Source organism: Mixophyes fleayi, chromosome 3 (assembly GCF_038048845.1).
Source record: "Mixophyes fleayi isolate aMixFle1 chromosome 3, aMixFle1.hap1, whole genome shotgun sequence".
NCBI lineage: Eukaryota > Metazoa > Chordata > Amphibia > Anura > Limnodynastidae > Mixophyes > Mixophyes fleayi.
The window spans coordinates 340,026,594-340,043,562 of record NC_134404.1 but is presented as its reverse complement, the minus strand read 5'-3'; the positions used below and the strand labels follow the sequence as shown (position 1 = coordinate 340,043,562).

The 16,969-nt window shown below is 42.3% G+C and overlaps 1 protein-coding gene across 3 annotated transcripts in view; it reads left to right on the top strand.

Moving 5' to 3' along the window:
• Positions 1-16,969, top strand: part of BABAM2 (BRISC and BRCA1 A complex member 2) — a 202,341-nt gene that overhangs the window by 23,643 nt on the left and 161,729 nt on the right. For all 3 annotated transcript variants that reach the window (XM_075204404.1, XM_075204403.1, XM_075204402.1), the window contains exons 4-5: positions 6,465-6,559; positions 16,021-16,215. In XM_075204404.1, the coding sequence (XP_075060505.1) occupies positions 6,465-6,559; positions 16,021-16,215 (290 nt within the window). The remainder of the gene's footprint in view (positions 1-6,464; positions 6,560-16,020; positions 16,216-16,969) is intronic.

Sequence of the window (16,969 nt, the reverse complement as noted above, 5' to 3'; positions counted from 1 at the left end):
CTCAATAGTTTGGGAGATATTTCACAGAGAGATGTCCATGTTTAGAAGATAAGAGATTGCATGAGGTTCATCATATCAATATGTGGAGGAGGAAGCGAGTCAGAGTCTGTAGGTTGGGGTGTAGCAGGTCCTTCTCAATACTGATTCAGTCGAGAAGCAGTAGGGTTACGGCTACACCTGTACTTCGGTGGAGGTGCATGAGGACCACTACACTAACCCATGAGGGTTGGTTATTCCAGATAAACGCTGTAACATAACAATGTAAATCCGTAACAGAGATGCCTATGGAAAATAGGTATAGCTCTAAATAGAGATAATATCCCAGTTAAAATGTTTATCTCTCCAGCCTAAATGTTGCCTGTCTATGAGATGGAATAGCTGGACCATTGCGGGAAGTCATTCTTAACCTACAGTAGAAGGGTTGGGAAGTTCACGGCATACATCTGATCTAGTCTTCAGGTGAATGGACCCCCAAATATGAGAGGGAATATTGCAGCCATTTGAATTGGTTGAATGGATTCCCAGAAATGTCTGAAGTTAATTATTTAGCTAACTATGCAGCGCTTCTATTTGCCATGAATAATTTTAAAACCCAAGGTCTGACCAAACTGAGATAACTCGGAAGACATACTGGGAAGAGACATCAATAATTAGATAGCAAGAACAGGGTATAAGCAGACAAATGGAGATCTTATGCTGGGCAATCCTAATATGTCTGTATAAAATCTAATACGTTGGGCCAAGGGTTCTATACAAAGGGCCAACTGGACAGCCCTGATGGGTTCTATACAAAGGGCCAACTGGACAGCCCTGATGGGTTCTATACAGAGGGCCAACTGGACAGCCCTGATGGGTTCTATACAGAGGGCCAACTGGACAGCCCTGATGGGTTCTATAAGGATGGGAATAAGCTTGGAAAATAACCTGCAAATCTAATATGTGCAATAGGACCATCCTATAAGGCATTAGTAAGATATTCTGGAAAATCACATGCTAAATTGTATATGCAGACATCTCCAGTCAACCCTATCAAATGCCTCTTCAGTGTCTAAGGCTAATAGCAAGGCAGGCTTACTAGTAAGATGGATTTAATCCATGTAATGCTGTATGTCTTGCCATTAGGAGTAAACCTGTTTGGTCAGGAGGTATCAAGTCAGTAACTAGTGAGAACTAATTAGTGAGGATTTTCGCAAATAACATTAACTAAAGAGACGGGCCTTTAGTTGGAACAAAGGAAAATATAGTCTGTTGCTCTTAAACAAATAATATATAGTTCACTATGTGTCAGCATATACATAAATAGGAGAATGTTGTGCACAATATAGCTATTTTTGGGTTAAACTCACCTGCCAATGTCAAGACATCTCCTGTAGGTTAGTTTGTGTGGTTAGAACAGCTGGCCGGATCTTTGCCTAGTTTGGGTATGGACACAACATAGCATGAAGCCTATAAGGCATTCTTGCCAACTTTTCCTCGTTGGCTATAGGGAGATCCTGGGGGAGGTAGGCGTGCGGGGGCGGGGCTTGACAAATCACATCATTTTGGATAAGATGACTCGATATTTGTATCATTAAGCCCCCCCCCCCACCACTTATCTGTTGCGGGGGCGAGAATCAGGAGGTTGCCCTGCTATCCCTGGAGCCCGGGATGTCTTCCAGAAATGCGTGAGTCTCCCGGACACTCTGGGAAAGTATGCAGCTATGCGTTAATGAAAAGCAGCTAATGAGTCTCTAGAGACTGAAGTGTCTTTTACATTTCTGTCTCCATTCCTGATGTCATGTTGTCTTACCTGTCAGTCTTTAATTAAATCTTGGTCTCCATGAAAATGGCCACCTCCATAGGCATCAATACGTGGAATTAGGACACAATTTCTGAACTGTGTCATCGTGCCACAGATGGCAAAGCCAACCACGTCTTGTACTGGCTCAGCATCAGGGAGAATGCCAGACTCTTCAGGGAGTGAGGGAGATCACCCCTATTTCAGGGAGTCTCCCTGACATTCAGGGAGAGTTGACAAGTATGGTGTAAGATGGAAAGAAAGCTAAATCTGCTAGTATAAGGTTAAACATGGCGGGTAGATGAGACACAGGAATAACCCCAATAGCTTTTGGTATGTAGTTGTAATGTCATTGGGTCTTGGTGCCTTGAAGTATGGATTTCTCTTGTGACACTGATTCTCCAAGAATATCTTGGTCTGTGATCAAGAGAAAAGGGAGATGTCGGGATGGAAGGAATGCAGTATGTCTTGCGTAGGAGTGTCTGTCAATGAAGTGTTATTGGAGTCATATGGGATAGCATAAAACCATTTAAATTCTTGAACTATATGCTGGATCTGCTCTATGATGAATGTGTGCTTTCCAGCCCCGTGTTTTAAGATAGGAGCAAAAGAAAATTTCTGAATGAGTTTTCTAGCTAACAGTGAATTAGGTTTATATAGTTTATGCATAAAAAACCTGTTGCTACTTCTGCTTGAGAGTGTAGTAAATGTAGGTTCTTGGCAAGAATCTAATCCTGCTCTTCTAGGGCTATTCTTTCATGCTTGTTTTTTATTTCCAATTGGATAATTTCCTTAGTTAAAAAATATATATTTTTCCTAGAAGCTGCTTGAATGAGAATCCCCCATATCACCACTTTATGTGCAGCCCCTTAACACTGTAGAGGAAGCGATCAAATAGCATTTCTTTTGTTAAATGAGAACAGCTTTTCACGGAGAGGTCCGTACAGAATAGCATCCCATAGGCGCCATTTACCAGGAGTTTGAAATAGTTTGAATCATTGCATGAACCTACCGAGAAAATGGGATAAACCTGAGAGCTGTGGATAAGAGGAATCTGTGTTGCAGAAAAAGATGCAGTTTACATGACTAAAGAAAACAGGTACTAAATATAACGTGAATTTCTTACCATGAGGAATGCCGGATCAGTCAAAAAAAGGAAATGTCACAGGTTTGCAGAAAACCGCGGGGTAGGAATATCTGAAAATACACAATTTAAAGCAGATTTATCCCTATAAATGTCCATAACATTATTATATGTCCCTCACCACTGCAATACAACCTTTATAATAGAGATCAAGTTTGAAAGATATATCTTGAAAAAGAGACTTGATTGCTAGCTCCATATATAATAGTCAAAGTATAAGTAAACCATTCACAGTTCCAACTAAAATAAGGAAGGATGGATTAAAAACTAAACATTCAAATTGTATCCTATAGTGCAGTAAGTTGACAACTCCTCTGTGTTTGGCATTGTTTGAATGCTGAAAGGAAGGCTGATGTGAGCCAGCCTAGTGGGTTTGTTGAAGAATCACAGTGTCATCTTGAAATCTCACGTAATTTCCGCAGGCCTTACTACATTTGACAGAGCTATTGAGGTTGTTTACATTATGAGAGAAGGACTTCAGATGTAGCTGCGGTGAGACTGCCATAATAGTGTTAGACATGGTGAAAAGCTGAAAACAGAAGGGGCTGTAAAGCAGATGAGCGAGAACTTCAGGGGAAGCAAACAACAAGGGTGACGGGTAAGAAGAATAAGAAGGGAGAAGACAAGAAGGTTAATGGGTAACAAGTAAATAAACATTGGGCTATAAGATAACCTGATACTGTAGCCAACCACCGATAAAAGAAAACTACAACATTTACGACCCATGGCCTTATCTGTGTGGAGTTTGTATGTTCTCCCTGTGTTTGCGTGGGTTTCCTCTGGGTGCTCCAGTTTCCTCCCACACTCCAAAAAACTTACTAATAGGTTAATTGGCCCTAGTCTCTCTCTTTCTTTCTGTCTGTGTGTGTGTGTGTGTGTGTGTGTGTGTGTGTGTGTGTGTGTGTGTGTGTGTGTATGTATATTAGGGAATTTAGACTGTAAGCTCCAATGGGACAGGGACTGATGTGAGTGAGTTCTCTGTACAGCGCTGCGGAATCAGTAGCGCTATATAAATAAATGATGATTATGATTTAGATGTATATTAGGGACAGTAGGAAACACTACTTATAAGTGGCCCATAAGGGTAGGGAGGAGAGCAACCGTCGTGCAAAGGAGGGAGAAAATAAAGAGACATTTCTATCGGCTACTAACAGAATGTGGATATCCTGGGGAGTTACAGGTAGCACAGGGAAAGAGGGACAAGCGGGGAAAGAAGAGGAAAGTGAAAATAACAATGGGGGGACAGGGGGATAAAGAAAGCATGACCTTTGTATCCAGAATCCCCTATACCTTCAGTTAACTGACCATTCCGCACTGGGCGACAGAGTTCGAGTAGGGTTTGCAGCAGTTTCCTGGTGTAATGGTTGGATTTTAAAGTTCCAATTCAGCAATCACAGAGATCTTCTAGTACACTAAAAATCCCACCACTGGGCGCTGAACAGCCAGATCTGTCCGCAGAGGACAAATTTTATATACGGTTTACCCATGCGATTGCATTAAAACCAACTTTTGTTTGCCTAAACACTGTGGGGTCAGCCATTGTGTGGACTGAACCAATGTCTACGAGGATGAAGACTATGAACTCACCAGGACCCGCTACATTAGTACTGCTGTGACTAGTTCCTAATGAACTGATTGGAGTCTAGTAATTATACATACTCCATGTACATGGATGTACAGCCCACAAAACCGCTGCCTCCATGATACATGGTGCACATATATATTAATGCAGACTTACATGTTTTCTCTTTTCTTTGTGTACGGAAACAAACGTTCATTCTTATATTAGTCAAAAGAAAACAACATTATATCAAATATATCGCTATATCAAAATCAAGTTGTATAAATACACATTAACCTTACAGGAAGGGGTCCCAGCTGATTGTATCTGCGATATGATGGAAGGGTCAGACACAGGGCAGCTGCTCCTATCTGACCACCTTGCATGAGTTTAGGTGCATGCCGGCTGTTGTGAGACTGCGGCCCCTGATGAGAGAGGTCACCTAGTAGTCCTGTTAGGAATCAGTGTGCTCTGTTATCTCAGAGTGTGTGTAGGTCTGGTTCCTATGACGTTTATTACTGTCTGACTACTGATATCTTCTGAGCATGTGCAAAGTTCCCTTCTAATAATGTTATAAATTAACCTCATGTCACGTCGCTGAGCTCCCTGTATTTCACACCAAAGGTCACAATGTTATCATCTGCATCCCTGCCATAAATCCTCTGCTAACAAGTTCCACTTATTGTCACTCTTAGACTACCTTCTAATTACAACATTTCCTTATTTCTTCTAGAAAGAATCTGTTTATTGGAGCCTCACCTATGTCGTAAACCTTGAGAATAAAAGGACATCTGTACTGTAGATTTACACCTGTACATTATTTTACGCATAAATTGTATGTTTAAAATTATAGTCCTTTTTGCGGAGGAAAGAGGCTGTGCGTCCTTCTTCGAAACTAGTTACGCCTTCCTAAACTTGCACCCTTCACTTCTTAAATCTTTATTTAAGTAACTCATCTCGGAACACGAAATCTTAATTTTGCACGTAAGCGCAATGTTGATTTGCATTGCTGCGCTCGCCCTCACTTAGCGCTCCACATTAAATGATACAAACGTTCGCACCTCTACAATCACCTTCAGCATGACAACGGGCAAAGCCAGACACTTAGGGCTAGATTTACTAAGCTGCGGGTTTGAAAAAGTGGGGATGTTGCCTATAGCAACCAGTCAGATTCTAGCTTTCATTTATTTAGTACTTTCTATAAAATGACAGCTAGAATCTGATTGGTTGCTATAGGCAACATCTCTACTTTTTCAAACCCGCAGCTTAGTAAATCTAGCCCTTAGTCATGTAAACGGGGAATCAGCTCAAATATAATCCATAAAATGATATCAGTTTTGTAAATCACCTTTTGTGTTCTGCTGAAGGAGATACTGGTGCATTCAGCTCACTGACAAAAAAACAACAGTGTTTATTTACTGGTATAGGGGCAACTATGTAGAGTCTTGCTTTCATTAGTCAACCTTACACTATACCGACGATAGATAATTGCTAAGTGGTTGCTAAGTTTCCCCGACCTTAATAAATAAACCTCAATGTTTTAAATTCTATAATGGCACGGGGATTGGTACAAATGGATTTATTTTTTACTCGTACAAGATGTTGACATTCCTAGAGATACTTATTATCTGCTTTAAATTGTTATAGCAATCTGCCTTGTGTGTTATATACTGTGAGGACAGGTCACTTAGATGGAATACATTTGTATAGTTACATGATAACAGACCCCAGCCTGAATGCCTGGACTATTTCTCTAATCACCGCAGAACTATCCTGTTTTATTTCAGTAATTAAAGATAAGAATACTATGTATTAAAAAAAAAAAAAAAAATAGTTATTACAGCAGAGTAGATGGAAGAGTTGGTGATTCTCTGCGTCAAATTAAATGTTTCTGCCATCTGAAGATTAGTGAGACATTAAACGTGTGACACGCTGCTGATTTATTGTTATATTATAATGGTTATACTGTACATGTCTTTCAGGGGACATTCTGTTCAATGCACAGTACCCGGAATTACCTCCCGATTTTATCTTCGGGGAGGATGCTGAGTTTTTGCCTGAACCGTCGGCTCTCTCGGTAAGTACCAGGAACTCTCTAACATAACTAATTACCAGAGCAGCCTTTTCCATATCTACAATAAAACATCTGCTGAGAAAATCTGACTATTATTGTACATAAATACAGTTACAGTCACAATGACCTAAAAAAATAATCCTGAAAGAATGAAGTCAGGTTCCCGTTTTGTTTAAGTGGTTTTGCTGTGGGTTTGCCACTTACAATATGAATGTTTGGCCTCTAGGGGGTAAATGTATCATACCCCGGTTTTTTCAACTCGCGGGAGATCGGCGTCTTAGCAGCTAAAATTTAAAGGGGTGATGGCTTGTAAAGGCAAACAGATCTCCCGCGAGTTGAAAAAAACGGGGTATGATACATTTACCCCTAGGTGTCATTTTTTGTAGTAAAATCAGGGGGACCTCACACTTTTTGTCCCCCCGATTTTGCTAGTACAGTAGCACTAGGGTTGTTTAAGCCATTTGGGTGGGACACAGTGTTTTCTTTCTTATATTTAGTTCCGTTTTTTTTTGTTTTTTCCCCCCCTCTATTGTCATTTTAAATATAGTGCTTTATGTCGAGATTTTTACTGTCGACTTTACAGCCTGTACACCTTTTACATGTCAACATTTTAAGTTTGTCAGCCTAATGAACATTTTGACTGTCGACCTTTTGACTCTGTAGACGTTATGACTGTCAACCTTTTGATTTAGGCTTTTTCACTGGCGACTTTTCAAACCCAACCCGATACATATGTATCTCTAGCAAATCAAATGACGATGTAAAGAATGTTCTTATGGTCTGTAGTCTGGTCATATTGCTGCAATAAATACAATATATATGTGTTATTTGCAAGGTTTATGTTCCCTTATCTTGACATAATTTGAGATGTCTATATTTACATTTGCTGTGGAGTTACTGACAGGAAATCTGCTGCATGCAGTTAGATATAATAAAGCTGCCTTTGAAGCATCCAGCTCTGTTAATCCCCTGAAACGTTTGACATTTATCTGTTTGTAGCTCTGTTAGTTGTAGTCTGGGCTGAGCGACGGGACATTATTTTTATGACACGTGTGGCTGCTTCTGGCAGAGAACAGGTTAATAAGTTACCTGCATTGTACACATATTTACATATCCGTCTTCCTCTCACCCATCCATCTGTAGGAGAACTGACGCTTCTCCAGCCTCTGACTCATCCGCTGATGACATCAGGATTTGTCAGTGAGTCACTAGTTGTGTAATTGTGATAACACTTATTGAGAATACAAGTTACTACAAATAGATTATCTGGAATAAAAGAATGTCACAGTGACGTGCGTGTCACAGGCTGCAGGAAATAGAGCTTTAATCATCTCACTGAACGGAAAAGCAAGTTTGCCATAGTTTAATGCATACCAGCGTTTGATCAATACACCCCCTGATCCATTTATCACATGTGCTGGATATTGTAGATTGCGCTTTCACTGTCTCTGAACCAACATGTGTCCTTCCTCTACAAACTGTAACTCGGAAGTCACAGCTTCTAACAGAAACTAAAGTGTTATAAGATAATTATATTCACAATGTTGTCACCTACCCGCAGTTTAGGCACCATTATGTGGGCTGAATCCTTATTTGAAGAATAATAGAACGGTGCGCTTCGTTTATTTCAAAGTGTTTTGTAGCAATTTTATAGGCAGCATTAGCTGCAGTGACACCAGGAAGTTGTTCAGGTTGAAAATTTCAAAGAGGAGAATCCAAGAAGAAAAGAAAATGGTTATAACAGAAATCATGTATCATGTCTAATGGAATAAGCTGTAAAGTGCAATTATATTTCAATTTGCTTAATGCGTTACATTTGTTACTGAGACGCGTGTGTTATGTGGACACCTCCTAACATAGTTTAATAAAGAAAATATCGCTTCCCCTTTTCTACGTGTACACAGCAGTTTGCACAGGAAGAGAGATGCTTGTGTCATTTCATACCCAGCCCTGTGTGTAATGGGTGACGTACCTGTCGCCTCACATTCCTGACAGAATATAGATACACATATATATATATATACTTGCCTAATCTGTTGAATTCCTAATGAGGCATAATGCCGTTGTCACGCTGTAGGCCTATGAGGCTGAAGATAATTAGACACTAACCGGTATTGGTGCAACTGGTCAAACAGGCGCGGAGTCTAACGTACCCCTGGTGTTCACCAGGGACCCCCGCAAGGAGGTTTGGACTTCGCAGCAGAGAGCACGCAGGTCGCGGTCCTATTAGCCAGTTACCAGTGTAGCGTAGAGGGGTCAGACGGTTCCGGGTCACAGCAATCAGGAATATCAGGTACAAAAGGGTAATCCAAAGGAATAGTCGCCAAGCCGAAGTCACAGTACAGAATGGGTCACACAGAAGAGTAGAATGGTCGCCAAGCCGGGGTCACAACAGGTAATCAGGAATCAGAATACTCAGGAGTATGGAGAATAAGGAAGCCAGGAACACTGGTGGTGAACCTGTTACTCTGGCACCCTAATGGCGCCAGAGGCAGGTTTAAATAGAATCCAGACTGAGGTGTGTGGTGGAGAGCGGAGGCGGAAACTGAAGCAGCGTCCCGTTGCCTAGCAACGGGACTGAGGCCAGGGCGCATGCGCCCGCAATCCGGAAGTCCGCGGCAGCCGATGGGGGGATCAGACGTCCGTTCCCCGTCTGACAGGGAATCAGCGGGGACGGCGTCTGCCAGTACCCCTTCCCCTCCTCCCTCTCAGAGAAGGATTGCCTTTCCTCAGAAATTTTGCAAGGAGACGAGGAGCATGAAGGTCGGCTTCCGAGACCCACGATCTCTCCTCCGGACCGTAACCTCTCCAGTGTACTAGATACTGAGGTTTGCGCTGGAAGAAACGTCTCTTCAGAATCCTCTCGATCTCGAATTCATCCCCTAAAGATGTTTTAATAGGTGGAGGAGGAGCAGGTTCTCTGAAGAATTCGTTGAGAATCAGCGGTTTTTAGCAATGAAATATGAAAGGTTGCGCGTAGACAACCAAACACGGTCTCCTACCCTCAGGACTGGAGCAACTCTTCTATGAAGATCAGCCGCTTTCTTCTGTCTTTGAACAGAAGTAGACAGTGCTTCTTTGGTTTGAGACCAGATTTGAGAGAAGTCATGGATGAGAGTATCAGCCGCTGGTACTAGAGAAGAAGGAGCTTCGGATAAGAGAGGAGGAGTGGGATGTCTGCCGTAGATAATGAAAAATGGAGAACGCCCAGAGGAGGAATGTAGAAGATTGTTGTGGGCGAATTCGGCCCAATACAGAAGATCATTCCATGTCGTTTGATGATCAGAAGCAAAACACCGTAGGAAACACTCCAAGTCTTGATTCACTCATTCTGTTTGACCGTTAGTTTGGGGCTGATATCCGGGAAAAAATTTGAGACTGACTCCAATCTTATTACAAAAAGCTCTCCAAAACTTAGCGACAAATTGTACTCCTCTGTCAGAGATGATCTCTCGAGGACATCCATGAAGACGGAAGATGTTCTTTAGAAACAAATCTGCGAGTTTAGGGGCTGAAGGGAGACCTTTACAAGAAGTGAAGTGTGACATTTTTGAAAAGCGGTCTACCACGACCCAGATGGTATTGTAGCCATTGCTCAAAGGGAGATCGGTGATGAAGTCCATAGTAATGCTGGTCCAGGGAGAATCCGGAATAGGCAGAGGAAGGAGAAGACCAGGAGGGCTTTGTCTTGGCACCTTGTGGCGTGCACAAACCGAACATGCAGATACGAATTTTTGAACATCTGAAGCCAGTTTAGGCCACCAATAATATCTGGAGAGCAATTCTTTGGTTCTCTTGTAACCGGCATGGCCGGCAAATTTGGACTCGTGAGCCCAACATAGTAGTTTAGAGCGGAAATGAGGTTCCACAAATGAACGTCCTGGAGGGGGAGAGGTCACTGTTTGTATTGGATTTAGAATCATTTTGTTGTCTAAACAAGTGAGAATACCATCATTATCAAAGGACCTGGAGAGAGCATCGGCCTTGGAGTTTTTGGAACCGGGACGAAAGGTGAGAATGAGTTGGAACCTGGCAAAGAAAAGAGACCAGCGAGCTTGACGGGGGTTAAGACATTGTGCCTCCTGGAGATAAGTAAGATTTTTATGATCTGTCATGACCGTGACAGGATGTAAGGCACCCTCCAGTAAGTGACGCCACTCCTCAAGGGCAATCTTGATGGCTAATAATTCCTTGTCACCGATTCCATAATTTAGTTCAGTGCTAGAGAATTTCTTAGACAGGAATCCACAAGTTTCTAATGTTCCTGAAGCAGATTTCTGGGAAAGTATTGCTCCAATCCCGACTGAAGAAGCGTCCACTTCAATAAAAAACGGTCTCCCCTGGTCTGGCTGTTTGTGTATAGGGGCCGAAAGAAATGCTTCTTTAAGAGTTTTGAAGGCCAATATGGCTTCGACAGGCCATGGTTTGCTGCAGGCACCTTTTCGAGTTAAAGCTGTACTAGGACAGATAATGGATGAAAAGCCTTTAATGAACTGCCGGTAATAATTGGCAAAGCCGATAAAGCGTTGGGTAGCTTTGAGACCAATAGGTTATGGCCAGTTGACAATGGCCTTCACTTTCTGCCGATCCATCAGCAGGCCGGTGCCAGAAACTATGTATCCTAGAAATGGAACTTGTGAATGCTCAAAAAGGCATTTCTCCAGTTTGCAATATAAGGAATGAGAAAGGAAAGGACGAGAAAGAACGGTCTTGACATGGAGACGATGAACATGTAAGTCAGATGAAAATATCAAAATATCGTCCAGGTAGACAATCACAAATTGATACAGAAGATCCCTGAAGATCTCGTTGACAAAATCTTGAAACACTGCGGGGGCATTGCAAAGTCCAAACGTCATGACTAAGTACTCATAGTGACCGTCACGGGTGTTAAATGCCGTTTTCCACTCATCGCCCTTTCGAATGCGGATTAAGTTGTAGGCCCCTCTGAGATCTAATTTAGAGAAGATTTTGGCTCCTCTAATCCGGTCGAACAGTTCTGTGATCAATGGGAGCGGATAGCGGTTCTTGATGGTAATATCATTAAGACGGCGGTAGTCTATGCACGGTCTTAATGAGCCGTCTTTTTTTTTTTACAAAAAATAATCCAGCTCCTGCTGGCGAGGTAGACTTTCTGATAAATCCTCTTTGAAGGTTGTCTGATATATATAAAGACATTGCCTTAGTCTCAGGGAGAGCCAGAGGATAGACTCTACCTTTGGGAATAGTTTTGCCGGGAATTAGCTCAATAGGACAATCCCATGCTCGATGTGGAGGGAGAGTCTCTGCAGCGGTCTTGCTAAACACATCAATAAAGTCTAAATACGGCTGTGGTAGTTTGAGGTGGGAGTCCGGAGAGAGACAAGGAAGTTGGTTAGGAGGAAGTATTTTCGAGAGACATTGATTGAAGCATGAGGAGCCCCAGGAGGTAACTAGAGCGTGAGCCCAATCGAATTGTGGTGAATGTTTCCTGAGCCATGGTAGCCCTAAAATGATGGAGTTAACGGACTGTGGGATAACCAGGAACTGAATCCACCCTTGATGGAGAACCCCTACCTGCAACTGAACTGGAGCAGTAGTGTCAGTGATGGATCCGTTGCTGACACGGTTACCGTCAACTGCAGTAAGAACCAGAGGTTGCGGCAATGGAGTGCAGGGTATGTGAAGCTTCGACACCAAAGTGGCAGAGATGAAATTTCCTGCAGCTCCGGAATCCACAAAAGCAGAACAATTTAGGGAAGAGTCCGAAAATGTGAGGGTGACAGGCATCAGAAAACTGTTATCTTTGGAAGGAGAGGGAGAATGGAGACATGAACCTAGAACAACCTCCCTGGTGTTGCCTAGGCGGTGAAGTTTTCCGGCCTCTTGGGACAGGAAGATAGCAGATGGCCGGATTCTCCACAGTACAAACACAGACGATTCTTGATCCTGCGTTCTCTCTCATCCCGTGACAGGCGAGAGCGTCCAATTTGCATCGGCTCTTCCGCCGGGAGAGCTGGGGATTGAAAACGAGGAGCCAAACTCACAGTGCGACGACCTTGGACCCTCTCCTGAGAGCGCTCTTGAAGGCGAATGTCTACCTTGACACACAGAGAGACCAAGTCGTCAAGCTTGGATGGAAGCTCTTGCGAAGCCAGTGCGTCCTTGATAGGGTCTGACAGGCCTTGCCAATAGGTGGCGGAGAGAGCTTCATCATTCCAGCCTAATTCTGAGGCTAAGGTACGAAACTGAACCGCGTATTGACCTGCAGTTAAGGAACCTTGGCGAAGAGCTAACAAACTGGATGCAGCCGAAGACACACGACCAGGTTCATCAAATACCCTCCGGAAGTTCTCAATGAAAGTATCAGAATGAAGGAGGGATCCATCTCTTCGTTCCCACAGTGGCGAGGCCCAAGCTAGGGCTTGTCCCGTCAGGAGGGAAATAATATAGGCTACCTTAGCTCTCTCAGATGCGAAGTTTTCCGGTGAAAGTTCAAACTGGATGGAACACTGATTTAGGAATCCACGGCATCCTTTGGGATTACCGTCGTATTTCTCTGGGGTTGGAATCCGTAGTGTTCTAGAGGTAGAACACTGTCTGACAGGGAATCAGTGGGGACGGTGTCTGACAGCCGTGATTTTCGACATCATGGCCAACCCCTTAGTGCACAATGATATCTTTCGCAGGGGCCACAGTGAGATGATGGCGAATTTTCACAAACACCCCATTGGCTGTGGCCATGCCATCCAATGTGAAGCTGTTATAGAATGGTGAATAAACTCTTTCCAATGCTGTACTGGCAGGAGCATGCTCACTGTGCACCTGCGATACTTCCTGTGACATCATCACCCTGCCAGCTCTCAGTGCATTGGCTCTGAATGATCACATGATATCAGTGTCACAGGACACTGATTCCCTCATCAACAGCTAATGTAAGTAAAGCCTAATTATGAGAGAGACGGGCACAGATTTATTGCAGGTTTGGCTGAGGAACGGTATGTGTGTTACTGTACATTGGTGCTAGGCTCATACTCAGACTGTTTTAATAAAATTGCATTTCTATCACCTGGATGACAGCTGCAGTTTATGTCAAACAACAGAGTTTATTTTTGTTTGTGAATGACATCTCTGTACACACGCCTATATACCATGGAGACACACGCGTTAACATCTGACAGTTTTTAATCTGATCATTTTTAGCAACTTCCCGACTACTAAATGCCTATCTGCATCCTGTTAGAGAACGCTATCTCCTAACAGGACGTAGATACGCGACCTGCCATGATAGCTCAGCTGCACGTTCCAACACACTGCTAATGCAATTACAGCCTCTGGCTTCAGCAATGTGTCCGCTAAACATTTGATTTGGTTCCAGAGCAATAAATGTATACATGACATTTAGTATAAATGCTATGTATCGCCATCTGGAAACGGTGTTGCTGCATTGGGACCTTGTGATGTCATTTTGACATCACGGGATTCCCTCTAGCCTGAGGTCGGCCATGTTTGAGCAGGGAGGAGCCAATCTGCATTAATAGATCACTGATAATATATTCCTAGCTGGCATAGAGATGCAAGAGGAACCTGGATCAGGACACTAAAGCCATGAATATTATGTGGAATTCGGATTATCCATGTGTTTAGCCATCTACATTTGATCGTATTCAATCTCTTGTCACTGTATACTTGTCAATTATTTAATAATTTGATTAAAAAAAATATAATTGGATTGCATGGTTTTGAAGTGTAGCAGCTGAAGTGCAGCGTTCTTCCAATGCAGCTCTAGTCTGTGCTACTTCTGGGTGATTGTTTCTCCAGCAGGGCTTCTGAGTGAAGCTCTGCACTCTAGAGTAAATACAGGGCCAATTGAAATACAAATTCTTTACATGTGTGTTTATTGTCCTTTTAATGTGACTGTGTCATTAGTCATGTCTTTATCCTTGTCAATTCTGAGCTGCCTTGTTCTAAGTATCGTTTACAGCAAGATGTTCACAATATTGCCATTGCTAAATTAATAAACTAATTACAGTTATATTACAGCAAAATAATATGGTCTTTGTCATTGTTTACTATTTCACAGGGAAATATGATATGAATCAGAGTTTAGTGAAACCCAACTCTCGCGGCGTAGAAAGCTGACATCAGCAGACGGCATCCTGTTCCCAATCTGTAAGCCGGTTTTATGATGCGTGTATCGAAGGTTTCGCCAAACTCTGATTGATATCGTCTTTCTTCTGGAGATATTAAACATTGATCAATTTAAATATATACATATATATATATATATATATATATATATATATATATATATATATATATATTTGTGCTCTAATAAAGGTGATCTTCATATTTCAGTTTCACATTCGTTCTTACACATAAGTTGCGTTTTTAAAATGAGCACGGAGGTTGTGTGTAGTTTCAGCCGTGTTCAGATAAAAGCAGATCTCAAGATACTCTTTGATCTTGGTGTAAGTATTCTCTGTCTAAACAGTACTTTCTGTATGCAGACACAGAACAGACAGCAGGATACGCACATGAGTATGTACTATAAAGGATCACATCAGAACACATAAAATAACAGTTTAACAGTATAATCATTTATATAAATAATTTCAAATATACTTTTTTTTTCCTACGAGTGCTTCGGTTTCCTCCTAAAATCAAAAAACATACTAGTAGGTTAATTGGCTGCTAACAAATTGACCCTAGTCTCTCTTGGTCTGTGTGTGTGTGTGTTAGGAAATTTAGACTGTAAGCTCCAATGGGGCAGGGACTGATGTGAGTTCTCTGTACAGCGCTGCAGAATTAGTGGCGCTATAAATAAATAAATGATGATGATAGTCTGACTTGCATAGAGTTGTTCTTTGCGAAGTAGTGGCAAGCATACGTGTAAATTTTAAAGAGGATGCCGTGTCAGTCATCACTATCAGTCGGCACTCTCACCTGCCCTGTAGCTGGTGCCAACGGCTGAAACCAGGTGTACTTATGAGACATTCAGGACTGGAATTGGCCGATTCTGCTTCAGAAGGCCCTTACTGCACATTGCCTACGGTAGTCCGCCCCTTCCCTCACCCCGTTCCACCTCTCCAGTCGTAAGTGTCATTTGCTCTCAGATATGAATTGCATGTAATTGCGTTCATTGGTGTAATGTCCTTTTCTGGGTATGTGCAGAGATTTTTCACGCAAGATACGCTATGCAAATGGATGTACGTCTGAACATGAATCAGCCCCTATGTGTCTATTAAGCATTATTTAGAATAAGCTCATATGTAAACCATATACAACTGTCCCTATATATTTAATTGATATTTAGTTGGAGATTGTCGGAATGATTTGGTGACAACGGAGCTCACTCTACACAGATATACTTACAAGAGTTTATACATTTATTAGCATCACTTGTGTATTGTGTGTGTATAAATATAAGTATATCGTTGAGTTGGCGGGTACAGTTGTCCCAACATGTCCCTCTCTGATTGCAGAGCCTGGCAGGATGGGATCCCTCCGAGCCGGAGTGCCTGTTGCAGGTAGTGAAGGAACTGGTGCAGCAGTATAACCGCTACCAGTGCAGCCGCCTCAGTGAGAGCTCGCGCCTCATGTTTGAGTATCAGACTCTACTGGAGGATCCTCAGTATGGCGAGAACATGGAAATCTACGCTGGGAAAAAGAATAACTGGGTAAGAACATCAACAATACGTCTTTTTCCTATGTATCCTCGTGTTGTGTGTGTGTGTTTTCAGTTTTTAAACTCCATATAATATGTTTATCATGATACCCTGATAGTCCCCTCTCCATGAGAGGTGTATGTACTTACCTCAACATCTGTTGGAGGTTATGGTCAGATCTTTGATGTTCCTAACTTGGACCCATCTCGTACGCACACTACACCCACTTTGTGATGAACATAAGATCCCATCCCTCACTGACATCAATAGTTCCTAGTGAACCAGGAGGCTCCATTTTCTTGTTTATTGGTTCAGTACACAAAATGGCTTCCTCTCCTGTAACAATGTGATGATTCCTCTTTAAGCCGTTCGTGTTGTACTGAATCTATTCTACTATTTTAGATACAAATTAAACACACTTCCCCATGGCTTTTGGTTTTCCGCCATTGTCCTTCGTGTGTCTTGATCTGGTTTTTGGTGTGTTCGTCTCAAAGGAGTATTTCTGAATGTTGTGGTTTCCCAGCCAGTGAATCACCGCATTCAGAAACACTGAGGTGACCCGAGCCTTAGGACATAAAACGTTCATGGTTTTTAGTTTCTTCTTACAAAGTATTTTCTGCAACAGACAGTAATCATGTATGCTTGCAATGTGTTGCGTATGAGAGGTTGAGTTAAAATTTGAAGTAATTTGTTTATTTATATTTTGGTACTTCAGAACTAATACACCAGTGGCTGTTATTTCTTCAATTGGCTGATACAAGGTTAT